Raw genomic sequence first — 19,528 nt, forward strand, 5'->3', positions numbered from 1 at the left:
TTCCAAGTGTGGTCTCACCAGGGACTTGTAGAGATGCAGCAAAACCTTGCGGCTCTTAAACTTGATCCCCCTGTTAATGAAAGCCAAAACGCCATATGCTTTCTTAACAACCCTATCCACTTGGGTGGCAACTTTGAGGGATCTATGCACTTGATCACCAAGATCCCTCTGTTTTTTCACACTGCCAAGAATCCTGTCTTTAATCCTATATTCAGCATTCAAGTTCGACCTTCCAAAATGCATCACTTACCATTTACCTAGGTTGAGCTCCATTTGCCATTTCTCAGCCCAGTTCTGCATCCTGTCAATGTCATGTTTCAGCCTGCAATAGCCCTCAATACTATCAACGGCACCTCCAACCTTTGTGTCATCGGCAAATTTACTAACTCGCCCCTCAACCTCCTCATCCAAGACATTTATAAAAACTACAAAGAGCAGAGGCCCAAGAATAGGGCCCTGTGGGACACCACTCATCACCAACCTTCACGCATAATACTTTCCATCTACAGCCACTCTCTGCCTTCTGTCGGCCAACCAATTCTGAATCCAGATAGCCAAATCTCCCTGTATCCCATATCTCCTGACTTTATGAATGAGCCTACCATGGGGAACCTAACCAATTGCTTTGCTGAAGTCCATATACACCACATCCACTGCTTGACCTTCATCGACCTGTCTCGTCGCCTCCTCAAAGAACTCAATAAGATTTGTGAGGCATGACCTGCCCCTCACGAAGCCATGCTGACTGCCTTTAATCATGCTCTGCTTTTCCAAATAGTCATAAATCCTGTTCCTCAGAATTATTTCCAAAACCTTGCTGACCACAGACATAAGACTGACTGGTCTGTAATTGCCAGGGATTTCCCTATTCCCCTTCTTGAAAAGAGGAACAACATTCACATCCCTCCAATCCTCTGGTACGCCTCCCATGGAAAGTGAGGAAGCAAAAACCTTCTCCAGCGACTTAGCAACCTCTTTTCTTGCTTCCCGGAGCAACCTAGGATAAATCTGGTCTGGCCGTGGGGACTTATCAATCTTAATATTTGCTGAAATTTCCAGCACATCAACTTCATCAATCTTGATCTGTTCAAGCCTGTTTCCCAGCTCCTCAAAATTCTCATTCACAAAAAGGTTGTTTTCCTTAGTGAAAACTGAAGCAAAAAACTCATTTAGGGCTTCCCCTATCTTCTCAGACTTCACACACAAGTTCCCTACGCTATCTCTGAGTGGCCCTACCTTCTCCCTGGTCATTCTTATATTCCTCACGTATGAGTAAAATGCCCTTGGGTTCTCCCTAATCCTTCCTGCCAATCCTATTTCGTGCCCCCTTCTGGCTCTCCTCAGTCCATTTCTGACCTCCTTTCTAGTAAACCTGTAATCCTCTAAAGCTGTGCTAGATCCTTGCTTCCTCCACATTACGTAAGCTGCCTCCTTCCTTTTGACGAGAAGCTCCTCTGTTCTCATCACCCAAGGCTCCTTGCCCCTTCTTACTTGTCTCAGAGAAACAAATTTCTGCATCACTTGCAACAACTGCTCCTTAAACAGTCTCCATATGTCTGCTGTGCCCTTTCCATGGAACAATTGTTCCCAATCTGTACTTCCCAACTCTTGTCTGATAGCGTCATAATTTCCTTTTCCTCAATTAAATATCTTCCCTCGGTAACTGCACCTTTCACTCTCACAGTGTGAGGCTGTTGTGGTCACTGTCACCAAAGTGTTGTCCCACCACGGGATCTGACACCTGTCCTGGCTTGTTGCCAAGCACCAAATCCAAAATGGCCTCTCCCCTCGTTGGTCTGTCTACATACTGATTAAGGAAACCCTCCTGAACACACCTGACAAAAACTGCTTCATCCAAACATTTGTGCTAAGGAGGTTCCAGTCGATATTGGGAAAGTTGAAGTCACCCTTAACAACAACCCTGCTATATCTGCAGTTTTCCAAAATCTGCCAGCCTGAGTTCTTCGATCTCCCTACTGCTATTAGGGTGTCTGTAGAAAACCCCCAATTCGGTGGCTGTTCCCTTGCTGTTCCTAACTTGCACCCATACTGACTCAGTAGACAAACCTTCCTCAACAACCTTCATTTCTGTAGCTATTATGCACTCGCTGATTAGCAATGCCACGCCCCTCCTCTTTTTCCACCTTCCCTGTTCTTTTCAAATGTTCTAAACCCTGAAATATCTAGCAACCATTCCTGCCCCTGTGAAACTCAAGTCTCCGTTATGGTCACAACATCATAATCCCAAATACTGATCCATGCTCTAAGTTAATCACTTTTATTTCTGACACTCCTTGCGTTAAAGCAGACACACTTTAACCCATCCCTTTGTTTCATCACGTGAAAAAATGTTCCTGATAGATTCACTACATCCTGTCACTGCCCCCATCTACAACTACCCCTCTCAGATATGTTGCTATGGTTCCCACCTCCCTGCCAAACTAGTTTAAACCCTCCTGAACCACACAAACAAATCTCCCACCCAAGACATTTGTGCCCCTCCAGTTCAGGTGCAACCCGTCCTTCATGTACAGGTCCCACCTTCCCCAGAAGGCATCCCAATGGTCGAAGGATCTGAAGCCCACCCTCCTGCACCAGCCTCACAGCCATGTATTAAGCTGCAATCGCTGACTGTTCATCACCTCACAATCTCGTGGCACTGGTAGCAAACCTGAGATCGCTACTCTACTTGTCCTGCTCTTCAGCTTCCAACCTAGCTCTCTGTAGTCACTTTTCAGATCCTCAATTCCTTTCCTGGCTATATCATTGGTGCCAATATGTACCACGATTTCTGGCTGCTCACTCTCCCCCTTCAGAATCCTGTAAACCCGATCGGCGACATCCTGGATCCTGGCACTGGGGAGGAAACATAGCTTCCGGGAGTCCTATTCCTGACCACAAAATGTCCTGTCAATCCATCTAACTATTGAGTCCCCTACCACTAGCGCTTTTCTATTCTCCTCCCTTCCCTTCTGAGCCTCAGTGCCACTGACCTGACAACTATGGTAGGTTGTCCCCACCAGCAGTATCCAAAATGGTATACTTATTGCTGAGGGGAACGGCCACAGGGTATCTCTGCTCTATCTGTTGCTTCCCTTTCCTACCCCTGACAGTAACCCAGCTGTCCTTATCCTGTGCCTGGGGAGTGACCACCACCCTGTACATCCTCTCAATTTCTCCCTCCGTCTCCCGGATGAGCCTCAGTTCATCCAGCTCCAGCTCCAGTTCCCTAACTTGGTTTTTGAGGAGCGGGAGTTGGATGCACTTCCCGCAAATGTGGTTGGCAGAGACATGTGTTGTGTCTCTCACCTGCCACATTCTGAAGGAGGAACATGCAACTGCCCTATCAGCCATACCCTGCTAATCTGAAAGCTCACACAGGACTAAACAAGGAAGAAAAGAAAAGACAAAAAAGAAAACCTGAGAACTTACCAAGTTTACAGGCTCTTAGTAGGGTTAGAGGAGGTGGGTGAGAGGGAGGCCGTACGGTGTAGGGTCCCAGGTTTAGATCTCACCCACTTAAAAACTTCCCTCTCTTCTCTCCGTTCTCTGTCGTCGCCGCTCTGTACAAAATGGAGGCCCAACTCTCGAGGTAAGTCCCTTTCTAAGTGGGAAAAACTGACTTACCCAGCAGCCCTCACTTCTCTCTGCCCTCTCTCCTTGCTGCTCTGTTCAAAATGGAGGACCGACTCCATTTTCAGCCCTGTAAACATACACAATGTACTGTAAATGGACAGGTGTTTGGAAGGTGTGCAAATAAAACAGCCAGAAATAATTATAAATGCTTCTGCTTGTTAGTGGGTTAGAACAGTACTGATAGGATGCGAAGATGCACAGACCATGAAGGCTGCATATTCTATCCCTTCCATTTGCCCAGCTCTGCCAACTCTGCTTAAAGAAAGAAAACTGGGATCTTCCTTGCCTGTGTTTTGAAATGTAGTAAAATCTAATACAATTTATAAAATACAAATACTCAGCACCTTTTCTTTAGAATGGTGTTGCAGCTATGGATTTGTGTCCCATTTTTTTCTGTTTTCAGTTGTGTTGTTGATTGGAGAAAGCAATAAGAGGGAAAATACTTTGCTAAAGTGAAGAAAATAAAATCAGTAGACTAGTTGGTGCATATTTTCAAAGGAGTTGGCTGTTTAGTTGCTCAGTTCTGTCACTCAATAAATGGTAGTTGATTTGTGATCTATCTCCACAACCTGTTTTGGATAATCACCAATACTCTAAAACCTAGAATCAACAAAACTTAAACACAAGTTAACAGTCAAATTGTGGTCAAACTATAGTTACACATTAACTGGCAGATACAAATAAGACACATCTTGAGTTGGCTCAGCAGTCCACCCAGTCCGCTTTGCCATGAGGTGACCATTAACAGAGCCAAGTGGCTACTCACCATCCACCCCAAGTCCTGCTTCTAGAGGTAGGATGGAGAAGGTGGTGGCTGCCTGTGATATTTTCACAACCTATCTGACTGCGTTCCTGGGAGAGGTGGGCCCTCAATTCAATATCACCATCTCCATCATTCCTTCATGCATTCAATTAGTGTCCTTTCAGACGTCTGGCACTCAGATCGCATTCCCTTTTGTAAATACTGACACAAATTAAGTATTCAAACTATTTGGAATTTTCTTTTTCTTGATAACATCATCATAAATGGGTTTCAAGGAGAAATATTGCTCCAGACTGAACTTCTTTTTGTCCTAATATGTGGTGTAGTAGCAGCATCTCTGGACTAGTAATCCTGAGGACCAGAATAATAGTCTGGGATCGTGTGTTCAAATCCTACAATGGCAGATAGTGGAATTTGAATTCACTTAATAAATCTGTAACTAAAAGGTATATACAGTAATGGGAACCATAGTCAACTGTTGAGAAAATTCATTTGGTTCTGTCGTAACCTGTAGGGAAGGAAAGTTGCAGTCCTTGCACACTCCAGACTATGAATTACTTGAGGCCCATAGTGATGTAGTTGACACTACCCTCTGAAATGGCCCAGCAAGTCCCTCAGACCAGTTGTAGTTTGGGATAGATAACATTTATCAAGACAAAATAGTTATTTTTCACAAGAAAACACCGCTAGTGCTCTTTCTTAAACTTTAGGAGGATAATAATCAATATGCTGAGAAATGTAGAGCCTTTGCTACTTTAAATTCTAGCAGTGATGGTATTCCTATGCAATCCTCTCCCCCACCCTGAGCATTTCAGTTCAATCTAAACAGTTAAACAATTCAAATGCACAAATTCAGTAATATAAAGAAGACTGAGATGAGAATTTGGTTGAACAGAGAACTGATTTTTTTGGTGGATTATTTTAATTTTTATTTATAACCATAATACAAATTAAAAATGGCTTTAGCTTTATTATTGAAAGTATGCATAAACTGAGTGCAAATATTCAGTCACTGTGCTGAAGAAAATCACACGACCAGTCACAGTAAACATTAGCTTCAGCAGCAAGCACTACTTTTGGTTTAAAAACCGAAAGAACTGCGGATGCTGTAAACCAAAATTAGTTCTGAAGAAGGGTCACCGGACCCAAAACATTAACTCTGATTTTCTTCACAGATGCTGCCAGACCTGCAGTTTTTATTACCTTTTTTTGTCCATTTTACCTTCTTGTGTCATTATTAAAGTGAACTCACAATTATCTGTCACTCAATTTCAGGATATTATACTCATATCTCAACATTGGCTGATGTTCAGGAGAATGTCATGGAATATCTTCATGTTCTCAGCCGCCCAATGGTTATTAGTCATGATCATGACATTATATGGACAGAAGCATACATGGACAATGCTGTAAGTTTCCTGTTAAACAATTGTTCTGAAATTTCTTTTGTACAATCAGATAAATGTGAATATTTGAATGTGACTTTGTACAGGTACATGTAATTCATTTTAAAAACTTAAAGGCTTTTAATTTATTTCATAGGATCATAGAACCCTATATTGCAGAAAGAGGCTATTTGGTCCATCAAGTCTGCACTTAACCTCTGAGGCACCCACCTGGGCCGACCCATCCCCATAAAGCTGAATTTCCCATGGCTAGTCCACCTAGCCTGCACATCCCTGGACACTAGGGGCAATTTAACATGGCCAATCCACCTGACCTACACACCTTTTGGACTGAGGGAGGAAGCTGGAGCACCCGGCAGAAACCCATACAGACATAGGGAGAACATGAAACCTCCACATAGACAGTCACCCAAAGCTGGAACTGAACCTGGGTCCCCATTGCTGTGAGATAGCAGTGCTAACCATTTCTTCTCATAAATTTATGTGAATTCATCGTGATCTACAATACATTGTAGGTATTGGGTCTGTTATTTCTACTGAAACAGGAAACACAAGCAGTTTGGTCAGAAGAGTCAAATCAGAGGTAGAATTCTCAATTATTCTACTATATTTAGTTATCAATAATGGATAATGATCCTAGAACCCTCATCAACCTATATTGTATCTGCATCTTGGTTCAACTGATTGACCAACTTTTAGTTTGTGCTGTAATTTTGTTGTCCTGGGCCGCCATTGCTGCCAAATCCAAGCCACCTAACACCTGGAGGAAGAATGTCTTATCTTCTGTCTTGGGACCTTCCAACTACATGGCATCAATGTTGACTTCACCAGTTTCCTCATCTCCCTTCTCCCCCCCCCCCCCCCCATCTCATCCCAGATCCACCCTTCCAACTCTGCACTGCCCTTTTCAACTGTCCCACCTGTCCATCTTCCTTCCCACCTATCCCCTCCACACTCCCCTCTGACCTACCACCATCGCTCTCTACCTGCATCTACCTATCGCCTTCCCAGTTACCTCATCCCCATCCCCACCCCACACTCCTATTTATCTCTCAGCCCCCTTCCACCCACCACATTGCCGATGAAAGGCTTATGTCCGAAATGTTGATTCTCCTGCTCTTTGGATGCTGCCTGACCTGCTGTGTTTTTCCAGCGCCACACTTTTTGACCGTAATATTGTTGTGCTCTCCATTGCCAAATGTTTTGTACAATCAACCAGCTAAAAGAAACAAGCTTTATCCATATGCTGTTAAATTATTTTTAGCTCTCACTAAAACTTAATATGAAGCTAATTGTGGGAGGAGCTGTTTTTTGCAGGATAACGCTGAATATTAATGAAATAGATGCTAATATTTGTAATGAAATATCTAACTTGGTGGTGACCCAGATTCTGCTATAAATCTATTCACTTTTTAAATCCTTTCCATTTTCAGTAGGTAAAACCTGATACAAAACAATTAAGCTGATGCACTGTGGAAATTAAAAACATGGCCTTGAGACATATATGGAAACCAGGGAGAAAGGAAAGAAAAGAAAGGAAAACAACTTTTGCTCACTCTTGTTATATAGCCCTTCTAATTCTTCCCCATCCTGTTAAATTATTGCATCCATAGAGCTTCCAAAATCAATGTAAACAGTTTTCATTTTTTAATGCTTTTTAAAATTTGAAATCTTTGTATAAATCTCAATCTAAGGTTGAGGGTGAGGGCAAATATGCGCTGCTTTCATGCATTTACCAGATTGTCTATTATTACTTGAACTACTCCTCTTCCAAGTTCTCATTTTGGGCAGGGTCATGCACCCTAGAAGGTTCTGTTAATAATACTGAAACGGCTTCTCCGAGAGAAATACATTAAGGCATTTGGAGCATGTTTTGAATGAAATTTCAAGGATATGTTTGAAGCTTTTAGACCTCCGACATGGAAGGGGAAACAAGCAGAAAATTCCCCATGCCTTTCTGACCTAAATTTGGGATAGCACCGAAGCAGGATAGAGTTCTGCTTATCTAATGTCAATTATTGATAAGCCAGAATTCTTTTCAGTGTTTTACCAGTGAGCTTGCAAACATGAAAAGTCTTATCATTAAACATAGTAGTTTCCAGAATGGAAGAGAAAACCTTGGAATTTATTTAAGAAACAAGTGGTGCAACAAATAGGTTGTAGCCATTCTGGATACATGTGAATTTACAGACATATGAAATCATTGCAGAAGTAGGCCATTTTGCCCCTCAAACTTGCATTGCCATTCAATAAGATTGTGACTGATTCGAATTCCACATTCTCATCCACCCATGATAAACCTTGATTCCCTGGTCTAACAAAAATCTACCCACCAATGTCTTAAAAACAGTCAATGATCCTGCCTCCACGAATTAGAAAGGGAGGCAAAAGAGGAGGGGGAGTGGTATTTTTTATAAGGGATAGCATTATAGCTGTGCTAAGGGAGGATATTCCCGGAAATACATCCAGGGAAGTTATTTGGGTGGAACTGAGAAATAAGAAAGGGATGATCACCTTTATTGGGATTGTATTATAGACCCCCCCCCCCAATAGTTAGAGGGAAATTGGGAAACAAACTTGTAAGGAGATCTCAGCTATCTGTAAGAATAATAGGGTGGTTATGGTAGGGGATTTTAACTTTCCAAACATCGACTGGGACTGCCATAGTGTTAAAGGTTTAGATGGAGAGGAATTTCTTAAGTGTGTACAAGACAATTTTCTGATTCAGTATGTGGATGTACCTACTAGAGAAGGTGCAAAACTTGACCTACTCTTGGGAAATAAGGCAGGGCAGGTGATTGAGGTGTCAGTAGGGGAGCACTTTGGGGCCAGCGACCATAATTCTATTCGTTTTAAAATAGTGATGCAAAAGGATAGACCAGATCTAAAAGTTGAAGTTCTGAATTGGAGAAAGGCCAATTTTGACGGTATTAGGCAAGAACTTTCAAAAGCTGATTGGAGGCAGATGTTCGCAGGTAAAGGGATGGCTGGAAAATGGGAAGCCTTCAGAAATGGGATAACAAGAATCCAGAGAAAAGGAAGGCTGGTAGGTATAGGGAATGCTGGATGACTATAGAAATTTAGGGTTTGGTTAAGAAAAAGAAGGAAGCATACGTCAGGTATAGACAGGATAGATCGAGTGAATCCTTAGAGTATAAAGAAAGTAGGAGTATGCTTAAGAGGGAAATCAGGAGGGCAAAACGGGGACATGAGATAGCTTTGGCAAATAGAATTAAGGAGAATCCAAAGGGGTTTTGCAAATATATTAAGGACAAAAGGTTAACTAGGGAGAGAATAGGTCTTATGCCCGAAACGTCGATTCTCCTGTTCCTTGGATGCTGCCTGACCTGCTGCGCTTTTCCAACAACACATTTTCAGCTCTGATCTCCAGCATCTGCAGTCCTCACTTTCTCCTCAGAGAATAGGGCCCCTCAAAGATCAGCAAGGCAGCCTTTGTGTGGAGCCACAGAAAATGGGGGAGATACTAAATGAATATTTTGCATCAGTATTTACTGTGGAAAATGATATGGAAGATATAGATTGTAGGGAAATAGATGGTGACATCTTGCAAAATGTCCAGATTACAGAGGAGGAAGTGCTGGATGTCTTGAAAAGGTTAAAGGTGGATAAATCCCCAGTACCTGATCAGGTGTACCTGAGAACTCTGTGGGAAGCTAGAGAAGTGATTGCTCAGCCTCTTGTTGAGATATTTGTATCATTGATAGTCACAGGTGAGGTGCCGGAAGACTGGAGGTTGGCAAACGTGGTGCCATTGTTTAAAAAGGGCGGTAAATACAAGCCAGGGAACTATAGACCGGTGAGCCTAACCTCGGTGGTGGGCAAGTTGTTGGAGGGAATCCTGAGGGAAAGGATGTACGTGTATTTGGAAAGGCAAGGACTGATTAGGGATAGTCAACATGGCTTTGTGTGTGGGAAATCTGGTCTCACAAACTTGATTGAATTTTTTGAAGAAGGAACAAAGAAGATTGATGAGGGCAGAGCAGTAGATGTGATCTATATGGACTTCAGTAAGGCGTTCGACAAGGAAGACTGATTAGCAAGGTTAGATTCCATGGAATACAGGGAGAACTAGCCATTTGGATACACAACTGGCTCAAAGGTAGAAGACAGAGGGTGGTGATGGAGGGCTGTTTTTCAGACTGTGGGCCTGTGATCAGTGGAGTGCCACAAGGATCGGTGCTGGATCCTCTACTTTTTGTCATTTACATAAATGATTTGAATGCGAGCATAAGAGGTACAGTTAGTAAGTTTGCAGATGACACCAAAATTGGAGGTGTAGTGGACAGCAAAGAGGGTTACCTCTGATTACAACAGGATCTGGACCAGATGGATCAATGGGCTAAGAAGTGGCAGATGGAGTTTAATTCAGATAAATGCGAGGTGCTGCATTTTGGGAAAGCAAATCAGAGCAAGATTTATACACTTAATGGTAAGATCCTCAGGATGTTGCTGAACAAAGAGACCTTGGAGTGCAGATTCATAGCTCCTTGAAAGTGGAGTTGCAGGTAGATAGGATAGTGAAGAAGGCATTTGGTATGCTGTCATTTATTGGTCAGAGTATTGAGTACAGGAGTTGGGAGGTCATGTTGCAACTGTACAGGACATTCATTAGGCCACTGTTAGAATATTGCGTGCAATTCTGGTCTCCTTCCTTTCGGAAAGATGTTGTGAAACTTGAAAGGGTTCAGAAAAGATTTACAAGGATGTTGCCAGGGTTGGAGGATCTGAGCTACAGGGAGAGGCTGAACAGGCTGGGGCTGTTTTCCCTGGAACATTGGAGGCTGAGAGGTGACCTTTATAGAGGTTTACAAAATTATGAGGGGCATGGATAGGATAAATAGACAAAGTCTTTTCTCTGGGGTCAAGGAGTCCTGAACTAGAGGGCATAGGTTTAGGGTGAGAGGGGAAAGATATAAAAGAGACCTGAGGGGCAATTTTTTCATGCAGAGGTACGTGTATGGAATGAGCTGCCAGAGGATGTGGTGGAGGCTGGTACAATTGCAACATTTAAGAGGCATTTGAATGGGTATATGAATAGGAAGGGTTTGGAGGGATATGGGCCGGGCACTGGCAGGTGGGACTAGATTGTTGGGATATCTGGTCGGCATGGACGGGTTGGACCGAAGGGTCTGTTCCCATGCTGTATATCTCTATGACTCTATCACTAATGAGGCAGAGTTCCAAAATCTCACAATGTTTTGAGAGAGAAAAAAGAATCCTAATGTCTGTTCTCAAAGGGAAACAATTAATTTTGAAACTGTGCCCCCTAGTTCTGACCCATAAAAGGAAACATCCTTTACATCTCCACCTTTTCCAGCCTGTTCAGAATCTTGGGCATATCATTAAAGTCAACTCTTACCTCCCCCTTCCCCCCCGCCCCCCCCCCCCCAAAGCTTCAGTGGAAGCAAGCCCAGTCTGTTCAACCCATGGTCATAAGACAATCCAGTAATTTCAGGTATCAATGTCATAAACCTCCTCTGAACTGCCTTAATTCATTTATATCCTTCCATAAATAAGGAGATCAAAACTGCACACAGTATTTAAGATGCATTCTGCCCAATGCACTATATAACTGAAGCATAACATCTTTACTCTTATGTTCAATTCCTCTTGTAATAAAGGATAACGTCCCATTAGCTTCCTTATTTATGTGCTGTACCTACATACCCAGTTTGTGTGACTCGTACACCAGAGCACCCAAATCCCTCTATATCTCAGAATTCTGCAATTTTTCTCTGTTTAGGTATTACACGTTTTAAAAGTTCTTCCTGTAAGAGTGAAGAACTTTACATTTTCCCATATTGTATTCCATCTATTTCGATAATTGTCCACTCACTCAACCTATCTATAATCTGTGTACTGGCAACATGATACCTGTCTTAAGCACATTTTTTTTTAACCTTAATTTTTTCTGTAGTCCAAGCCAACCTTTCCTGAATTCAAGGAATTTTGTAAAACTTATAGCAATGTATCTAATACCTAATAGAGCAGGGAAATGAGACTGAGTAAGTAACTATGCAGTTGCTAGGGAATTCTAGATATCGGAGAAAAACATTATAGACTGGAGGAAGTACTGTGTAAAGCTTGGGTAGATGCCCAAGGATAGATGTGCAAACAGGAGAAAGCTTTGTACTTGGCTGCAGTTGGAAAATGAATTTGCAAAATACATTTGTGAAACTCAGCAAATGGACCTCAGTTTCTTAAATATCTATCCAAACCTTTGCCCTGATGTTATGGACCAGGTCAAACCCCCTCAAAACATTTCAAGAAGGTAGCCTGGACCCTACCTTTTCTAGCAGGAGAATCGACGTTTCGGGCATGAGCCCTTCTTCAGGAATGCCCGAAACGTTGATTCTCTTGTTCCCTGGATGCTGCATGACCTGCTGCGCTTTTCCAGCAACACATTTTCAGCTCTGATCTCCAGCATCTGTAGACCTCACTTTCTCCTACCTTTTCTAGTTGGTTTGAGCAGATGTAGTGTGAATATTCCAGGCATGATGCAACTGGCCCAACTGCAGTTTTAAACAAAACAGAATTTATTAGCAAGGTTACTGAATGAATCAGAAACAACAGAGAACAGAATATAGAATAACGTAACGTATCTGAAAACCAAACAGGCTATCCTAACTTAATGATGCTGTTTCAAATTCCTGCAACAATCTCCATAAACACCTGTTGATACTAAAGATAAAATCAGACACAGGGTCTTATAGGAAAGAGAGAGATGTCAGAGAGATTCAGCATGGAAGACCTTCTTCCATGTGGCTGTTTCTTTGACCAGCAGCCTCAAAACCAACTGCTTGCTCTGAACAGCCAGCCTGCTAAAACCCAAACCAAACCAGAGATAAGCTGAACTGGTAGAACTGGCCACTCCCCTCTCATTGTACAAGTGTTTTCGTAAAACTTAACAGCTTCTTCAAGTAGATCAAGCCGAACATTTCAGAACCTGTGTCTTGTAAAAGACTTTTTTAAAAAAAAAAAAGGACAACACAACCTTGTTAAAGGAGCAGCATCATCACACCGAAACAAACAAGAAAATTCAGCATTGCGCATTTCAAAGCCAGCCTCTAATTATGTACCAGATTTAAAAGAGAAGCAATTTTGTACTGCAACATAAGACTTCGGTTTCACAGCATCATGTAGTATTTTGGTCCAACCCATCCATGCTGACAAGATATCCTAGATTAATCTAGTCCCATTTGCCAGCATGGGGTCCATATCCCTCTCTGCCCTTCCTATTCATGTACACATCCAGATGCCTTTTAAATGTTGTATTTATACCTGCCTCCAAAATTCCTCTGGCAGCTTGTTCCATGTATGCACCTCACTCTATCCAAAAGATTGCCCGTTTGGTCTCTTTTAAATCTTTCCTCTCTAACCTTAAACCTATGCCCTCTAGTTTTGGACTCTCCTACCCTGGGAAAAAGACATTGTCTATTCACCCTATCCATGCCCCTCATGATTTTATAAGCCTTTATAAGGTCACCCCTTAGCTTCTGACGTTCCAGGGAAAATAGCCCCAACTTATTTGGCTTCTCGCTGTAGCTCAAAACCTCCAACCCTGGCAACATCATTGTAAATCTTTCCTGAAGTTTCAAGTTCAGCAACATCTTTCCTATAGCAAGGAGACCAGAATTGAACACAATATTCCAAAAGCAGCCTAACCAATAGCTACAACATCACATCCCAACTCCTAATCACAATGCACTGACCAAAAAAGGCAAATGTGCCAAACATCATCTTCACTATCCTATCTACCTGTGAAACCACCTTCAACGTCTCTCTATTTGGCAATAGTCCCCAGGACTCTACCATAAAGTGTATAAATCCTCCCTTGATTTGCCTTACCAAAATGCAACATCTCAAATTTATGTAAACTAAACTCCATCTGCCAGTTGTCGGCCCATAGGCCCATCTGATCAAGGTCCCATTGTACTTTTAGGTAACCTCCTTCACTATCCATGACATCACCAATTTTTGGTGTCATTGGCAAACTTATTAGCCATTCCTCCAAATATTCACACTCATATCTTATATATGAATGACAAAAGACAGTGGACCCAGTAGCAAATCTTGTGGCATGCCGCTTGTCACGAGCCTGCAGTCCAAAAAGCAACCCTCCACTGCCACCTTCTGTCTCCTACCTTCAAGCCAATTTTGCATCCAAATGGCTAGCTCTCCCTGTTTTGTGATCTAACCTAGCTAACTGGTCTCGTATGTTGGAACCTTACTATGATTGTTATAAAAACTCATCTGGTTGACTAATGTCCTTGTAGGGAAAGAAAGCTGTCATCCTTATTTGGTGTGGGCTACATGTGACTTCAGACACACATTATGTGGTTGACTCTCAATTGCCCCGTGACATGATCTAGCATGCCACTCAGATCTAAGGTAATAAGCGATTGACAACAAATGCTAGCCTTGCCACTTATCCCTTTGTCCCATTAAAGAATAAAGAGAAAAAAAATGATGCCATTCAAGAACAAATTATTTGGCTCTGGTGACAGAGGAGGGTGACTTTTAATAGGTTTAGTATATCCCCGTGCTGCTAAATAGCACCAGCAGTCTTTCCTGTACTGTAATAAACTGAGTTAAATTGTACCAGCTTGTGTGTAAGACTTTTATTGTGCATTAATTTGATACATTCCATGAATTTAACGCACTTGTTTCCTTGGAGATTACTATTTATTTATAGAAAAAGTCTGATAATAATAATGCTTTAATTTTTGATCTGGAGTTGGTGTGAAAAGGCTTTGACATGGCAATTGCAATTGTGAGATAGTGGGAGAGTCATTTTCAACTTCTCTTAAAACAAATGGTTATTTGTGGAAAACTTATTATATTTAGAGCTGCTTCTTTTCATTGTTTACTCCAAGATTCTGTCTTGTGTGATATTTAAGTGTGCAGACCAAGAAGGACCCAGTTTCAATTGCTGCTTAATGTTCCACAGTCCTCATTCCAGCCTATGCCAATTAATGATCATTTATCACAATTGTCCTTACCAACCTCCACCATTCCTCATTCTTAATATATTAACATCAATGTTCTATTTCTCATTTACCAATTCCTACTTTGGTCTTATCATTTATTTTATTTTACCTATGTTTCTCATCAGTCTGTTCAAAGATGTTATTACACACTTTTGGAGCAGGTGGGCTCTTAACTCAGGCCTCCTGATCCAGGAGTAAGGACACTACCACTGCATCATAACAGCACCCAAGCTCTGATCTTATCTAACCTATTTTTCTAATCAACCTATTCAGAGATGTTAATACACACATCTGAAGCAGGTGGGACTTGAGCCCAGCCTCTTGGTTCAGGGGTATGGACACTATCACTGCACGACAAGAGCCCTTTTAATCTTGACCTCTGCAATTTCATCCAACTGTTCTACTTTAACCTCTTTTATCCATGTTTAGTTTGGTGTGTACCTCTCCCTCTGCATTTTTTATTTGTAAGGAGTATTCAGCCATTTGACTATCCATCCTGTCAACCCCATTCCAAAATCATTCCAATTTGATGTATTCCATGCCACGTTCTAAAGTTTTTCCAAAAACATATAATTTCAACTGAGCCTTCCTGCATCTGTCTGAATATTTTACTCAATCTTATTCACCAAGTGTTGCTGTCCCTTTTGTGAGAATGCCTTTTAACATTTTCTTTGCTTTAAAGAGATGATTTGTGTTATTAGATAGCTCCAATACAACTGAGTTCAACATTGCTAAGGTGTGTGTTCCACAGCACAGAATCAAAAAATCAGTTTGAATTATCTCCCCCCTTCCTGCACCTCTGTTATCTGAAAGATTGGTGGGGTACTCCCACTCTATAAAGCATTAGTGCTCCGAGGAGGATTAATCAGCTGTAGGGGAGCCCTCAGCCCTCAGCTAGTGAGAAAGATCCATCTCTAAAGGCTACCATGGCAGATCCCTGATCCCAATAATTACATTGGGAGTAATTGCACTGCTGGAAATGCATGCAGTCCCAGCCATCAAGAAGCTACAGTCTATTAAGAAGTGAGTACAGCAGTCTCACAACAGAGGAAATATTAGAGGTCCCAGGAAGTGGTGGAAAGGTGGATGGATGAGAGAGGAGGCATTTGGGGTGGAGGAGGGCAGTGAGGTGGAGCAGGAGTGTCCAGTTTCAAAAGAGGTGCTGGATTGCAAGAAAGTGGCAGTGAAGGAGACCTAATTTTTGCTGTATGGGAAAAGCTACTTCGCCAGGCCACTCTCCCTGGCCCTGGCCCTCCTCGCTTCCAAATCAGCCACCTCCTACCAGTCACAATTTTGCAACAGCAGCCTATAGTGACCCTAAGTAAGAATTAATTGATCACTTAAAAACCTCAACTGGGGCAAAGGCTGATGGGTCACCCTAGATCTCATCCACTGACCATAAAATCACAGGCCTGTAGGTGGTAGAAAAGTCACCCACAGAGTTTTATAGACTGCCCATTTATAAGTATATCAATGGCATGGCCAAACAAAAGTGCCCATGAAAATCATTGGCTAATTTGAATATTTTCCCTCCGGAAGATAGATGGAACATGCCTGCAATTTACTGTCACATTGCATTACATTTGATTGGTCATTTTTATTGTTTTAATATCACTTTTTAAAAAAATTTATCTGTTATTCTGTCTGCTCTTCTCACTTGCAATCTACTTACTCCCTCCCACTGTCATCATTCTGTTCTACCTCCATCTCGACACTACTGCTAATTCCTAACCTCATCACTGCTAACTGCTACAGTCTAATGAGGTAACCACAACTCACAGCATATGCTGTCATTATTGTGTGTTGTATTCTGAACTCAGAAGTCATTCCTTTGTACTGTACTGTGCTGTGTTGTGTGTATTTAACATTGTGCTGTATGTTAATTGTATTGTTATGACCAGACTCTGGGTGAGGTTCCATAATGTTTTATGATTCCAAAGGGATATCCTGAATCATTAAGTTCCCAGGTGAGGAAGGATAAACTGGCTCCCCTTGGTTTTTTTGCCTACCCCCTTGATTGATCACAACAATATTTTTTCGTAAATCTCTTCCCTTGTGGATACCTTTTCTCCCAGACCGAAATGAGATTATGTTTTAAAAGGAGCCAATTTAATCAGGGTTCCTTGAATTAACAAGAAGACTGAATCCATTAATTACTGACTGAGACAACAGATAATAATGCAGCAAATATACATACAGAGAAGAAACAAGAGGTGAGTCCAAAAAGATAAAAGTAAAAAAAAGTCAGTCTTTGAATTGTTTGTGAAGTATGAAGATGTTATCGTTTTTATTGGACAGTACTAATAGCAGTGACATTGAGAGTAGAACGTTTGATCTCCATGTAGTGGTAGGTTGATTGAAGTTCATTTGTTCTGATTTCTTTTGAACTGATTGGCAGCACCAAGTGAGAGAACATCTTTCCTCTTTGTTTTACGCGCAGTGCAGTGTATTTAAATGGCTTTTCTAAATGCTATGGCCCTTTCAACACTCTAGTGCACACAGTAGGGCAGCTGGTGAATAACACACACAGACAAGTGTTGCATCAATTTGAATCCCATTTTTTGTATATTTTCAAAGGGTAAAAACAGATATGTCTATACAAGATGGCTCAGTGCTGAAGGGGGACGTGTAGTCAGCTACCTTATTATCTCTTCTTATTAAGTCTGTCCCCGTTTGAAGTTTCCCTGACTCTTTACTGCTGCAGCATTGCATTAGTTCCACACTGGACTTACAGGATTTCATTGGTCACTGGACTTAAATCCATTTTTTTCTTTTTCTGTAGCAGTTATTTTTAAATACATTTTGGAATTAAAAGTTACCAAAAAAAACTTTGGGTTTCATTATGAAGCAGTGTTTCATTCGCAGAGACATTATACTTTCTACAACACGTCACTGCAATTTTGTGTACTTAAGGGATGAGAAAGTAAAATTGAACATTTTGTTGGCAACTCAATGTTGCAAGCTATTCTTTTCCTGGAGAAAGTGTATTGTAATAAAGGAATTCTACAGAACATGTCATATTTTCTATTTCTTTCACTCATGCAGGTTTGGTGTAAATAAGTTTGTTGAGCCAAAAGATCTTTTCTGGGTTTTAGAAAATAATCCTATGATTTGTTAGCTCATGTGGCATTTTGCAATCCAGTACATCTGAATCATGCATCTCCCCTGAGAAGTTTTCAGAAGAAAGAGAAACCTTTTCACCCCTTATATAATTACAGACACTGCATGAATTGGAAGTATTCCCATCTCACAAAAAGTGCTGCCTGACATCTTCTGAATAGCATTTTCCGTGAATTGTATGAGATTGCATTATTACTTTTGAATATTTTCACACCTCTTAGAATTGTCACAAAATAAATTTAACATAATTTTATGTAATTCATTGATATGAGAACTATTTATTACTATTGATTTGACAAATACAACTTTTCTGCTCTCTATATAGATTGTTGTTCTTGTGGTCATTCCTTTTTATTAATAATTGATTATCTACTTATAACAGCTATTTCAATCAGCAGCGCATAGTCTGCTCCTCATGACAACAGTGGCAATGCCAGTCTTTAGCAGAAAGAATGAAACTGTGAGTAGATGTATTCAGCTTGTGTTTCTGTTCCGTCTCTGTATATGATATACATTAGATAATAAAAGTACAAACAGGTTAAACCTCTTTTGGATTGAAACTTGAATTGAAGATTAGAGGAGTAGACAGAGATTGAGATGCAAATACTGTATGGGATACAATTCCTCTGTTTTAATCCAGAAGAAAAGATACGTTCATCCAAGCCTTAAAACGAGTATTGATACTGATGTCGCAGTAATGGAATTGACAGCACTGTGAACCTGTTGGATTCATAAAATTTACTGGGTCTTTCAAGCAGCCATATTTGACAAGCCCACCTTTTGTATTGTGGTATTTATGCATTACTAATGTTCACAATATGATATTTTATGTATAATTTTGGAAAAATAATCTACAAAGTTAAAAAGTGGGTAATGGACTTGATTTTCTGAGGAATACTAGTTTGCCACTCTACTCATAAAACGAGTAAGCTCAGTACTTCGAGGGGAGATTCCAATATAGACTTCTTCAGAATTGTGGAACCAGACTTCTTCTTTCATAGCTTAGAAATTTCAAGGAAAGATAAACCACATTCCCTTTTCACAGCAATCAGTTATCATATTCTGATATTTAGCCATGTTTTTTAAGCTGCTGTCAAGTGGTGAGTACACAAGGCAAGACCAAGGGAGGTTACTAGATGGATAGAAGAATAGAGTGTCAGGTGGATAAGGAATAGAATGCCAGGGTATGATGCCAGATGAATAGGGTATAGGGTGCAAAGTCGGTAGGGTGTCAGGTAACATTCCTGCTAGAGGGTAGGAAGCAGGATGAAAAATGGCATGCCATGTAAATAGAGTGCCAGCTGGGTTGGGACTGGATACCAGAGATTGGGGTGCAAGGTAGGTAGGATATCAAATGGGAAGTGAGTAGGGTGCTAATGGGTAGGATATCAAGGTGAAAGGAAGCAAGGGCCAGGTAAATGATGCATTGTTTAGGGTAGATTGGGATGGGTGGGAGAAATAAGGTCTAGCAGAGTAGGGTAACTGTTGAGTCCAGTGTTAGGGGAATGAGGGGAGTTTGGGAGGAAGGTAGTCTAGCAGAATTGGAGATGGTGAAAGACTGTTTTAGTGTAGAGCAGGGACTATGTTTGGTG

General features: G+C 41.3%; 1 protein-coding gene across 9 annotated transcripts in view; it reads left to right on the plus strand.

Moving 5' to 3' along the window:
* LOC122559589 (voltage-dependent calcium channel subunit alpha-2/delta-4-like) overlaps positions 1-19,528 on the plus strand; it is a 549,452-nt gene that overhangs the window by 141,431 nt on the left and 388,493 nt on the right. For 8 of the 9 annotated variants that reach the window (XR_015760448.1, XM_087997322.1, XM_087997321.1 and 5 more), the window contains 2 exons: positions 5,675-5,808; positions 18,319-18,396. Coding sequence is in view for 8 of the 9 variants with exons in the window: in XM_087997322.1 (XP_087853448.1) it covers positions 5,675-5,808; positions 18,319-18,396 (212 nt within the window). In the remaining variant the exon portion in view is untranslated. The remainder of the gene's footprint in view (positions 1-5,674; positions 5,809-18,318; positions 18,397-19,528) is intronic. The other variant, XM_087997325.1, reaches the window with a different exon arrangement.

The sequence above is a fragment of the Chiloscyllium plagiosum genome, unplaced genomic scaffold, assembly GCF_037043375.1.
Source record: "Chiloscyllium plagiosum isolate Xiang-an unplaced genomic scaffold, Cpla_swu_hap1 HiC_scaffold_19, whole genome shotgun sequence".
Lineage (NCBI taxonomy): Eukaryota > Metazoa > Chordata > Chondrichthyes > Orectolobiformes > Hemiscylliidae > Chiloscyllium > Chiloscyllium plagiosum.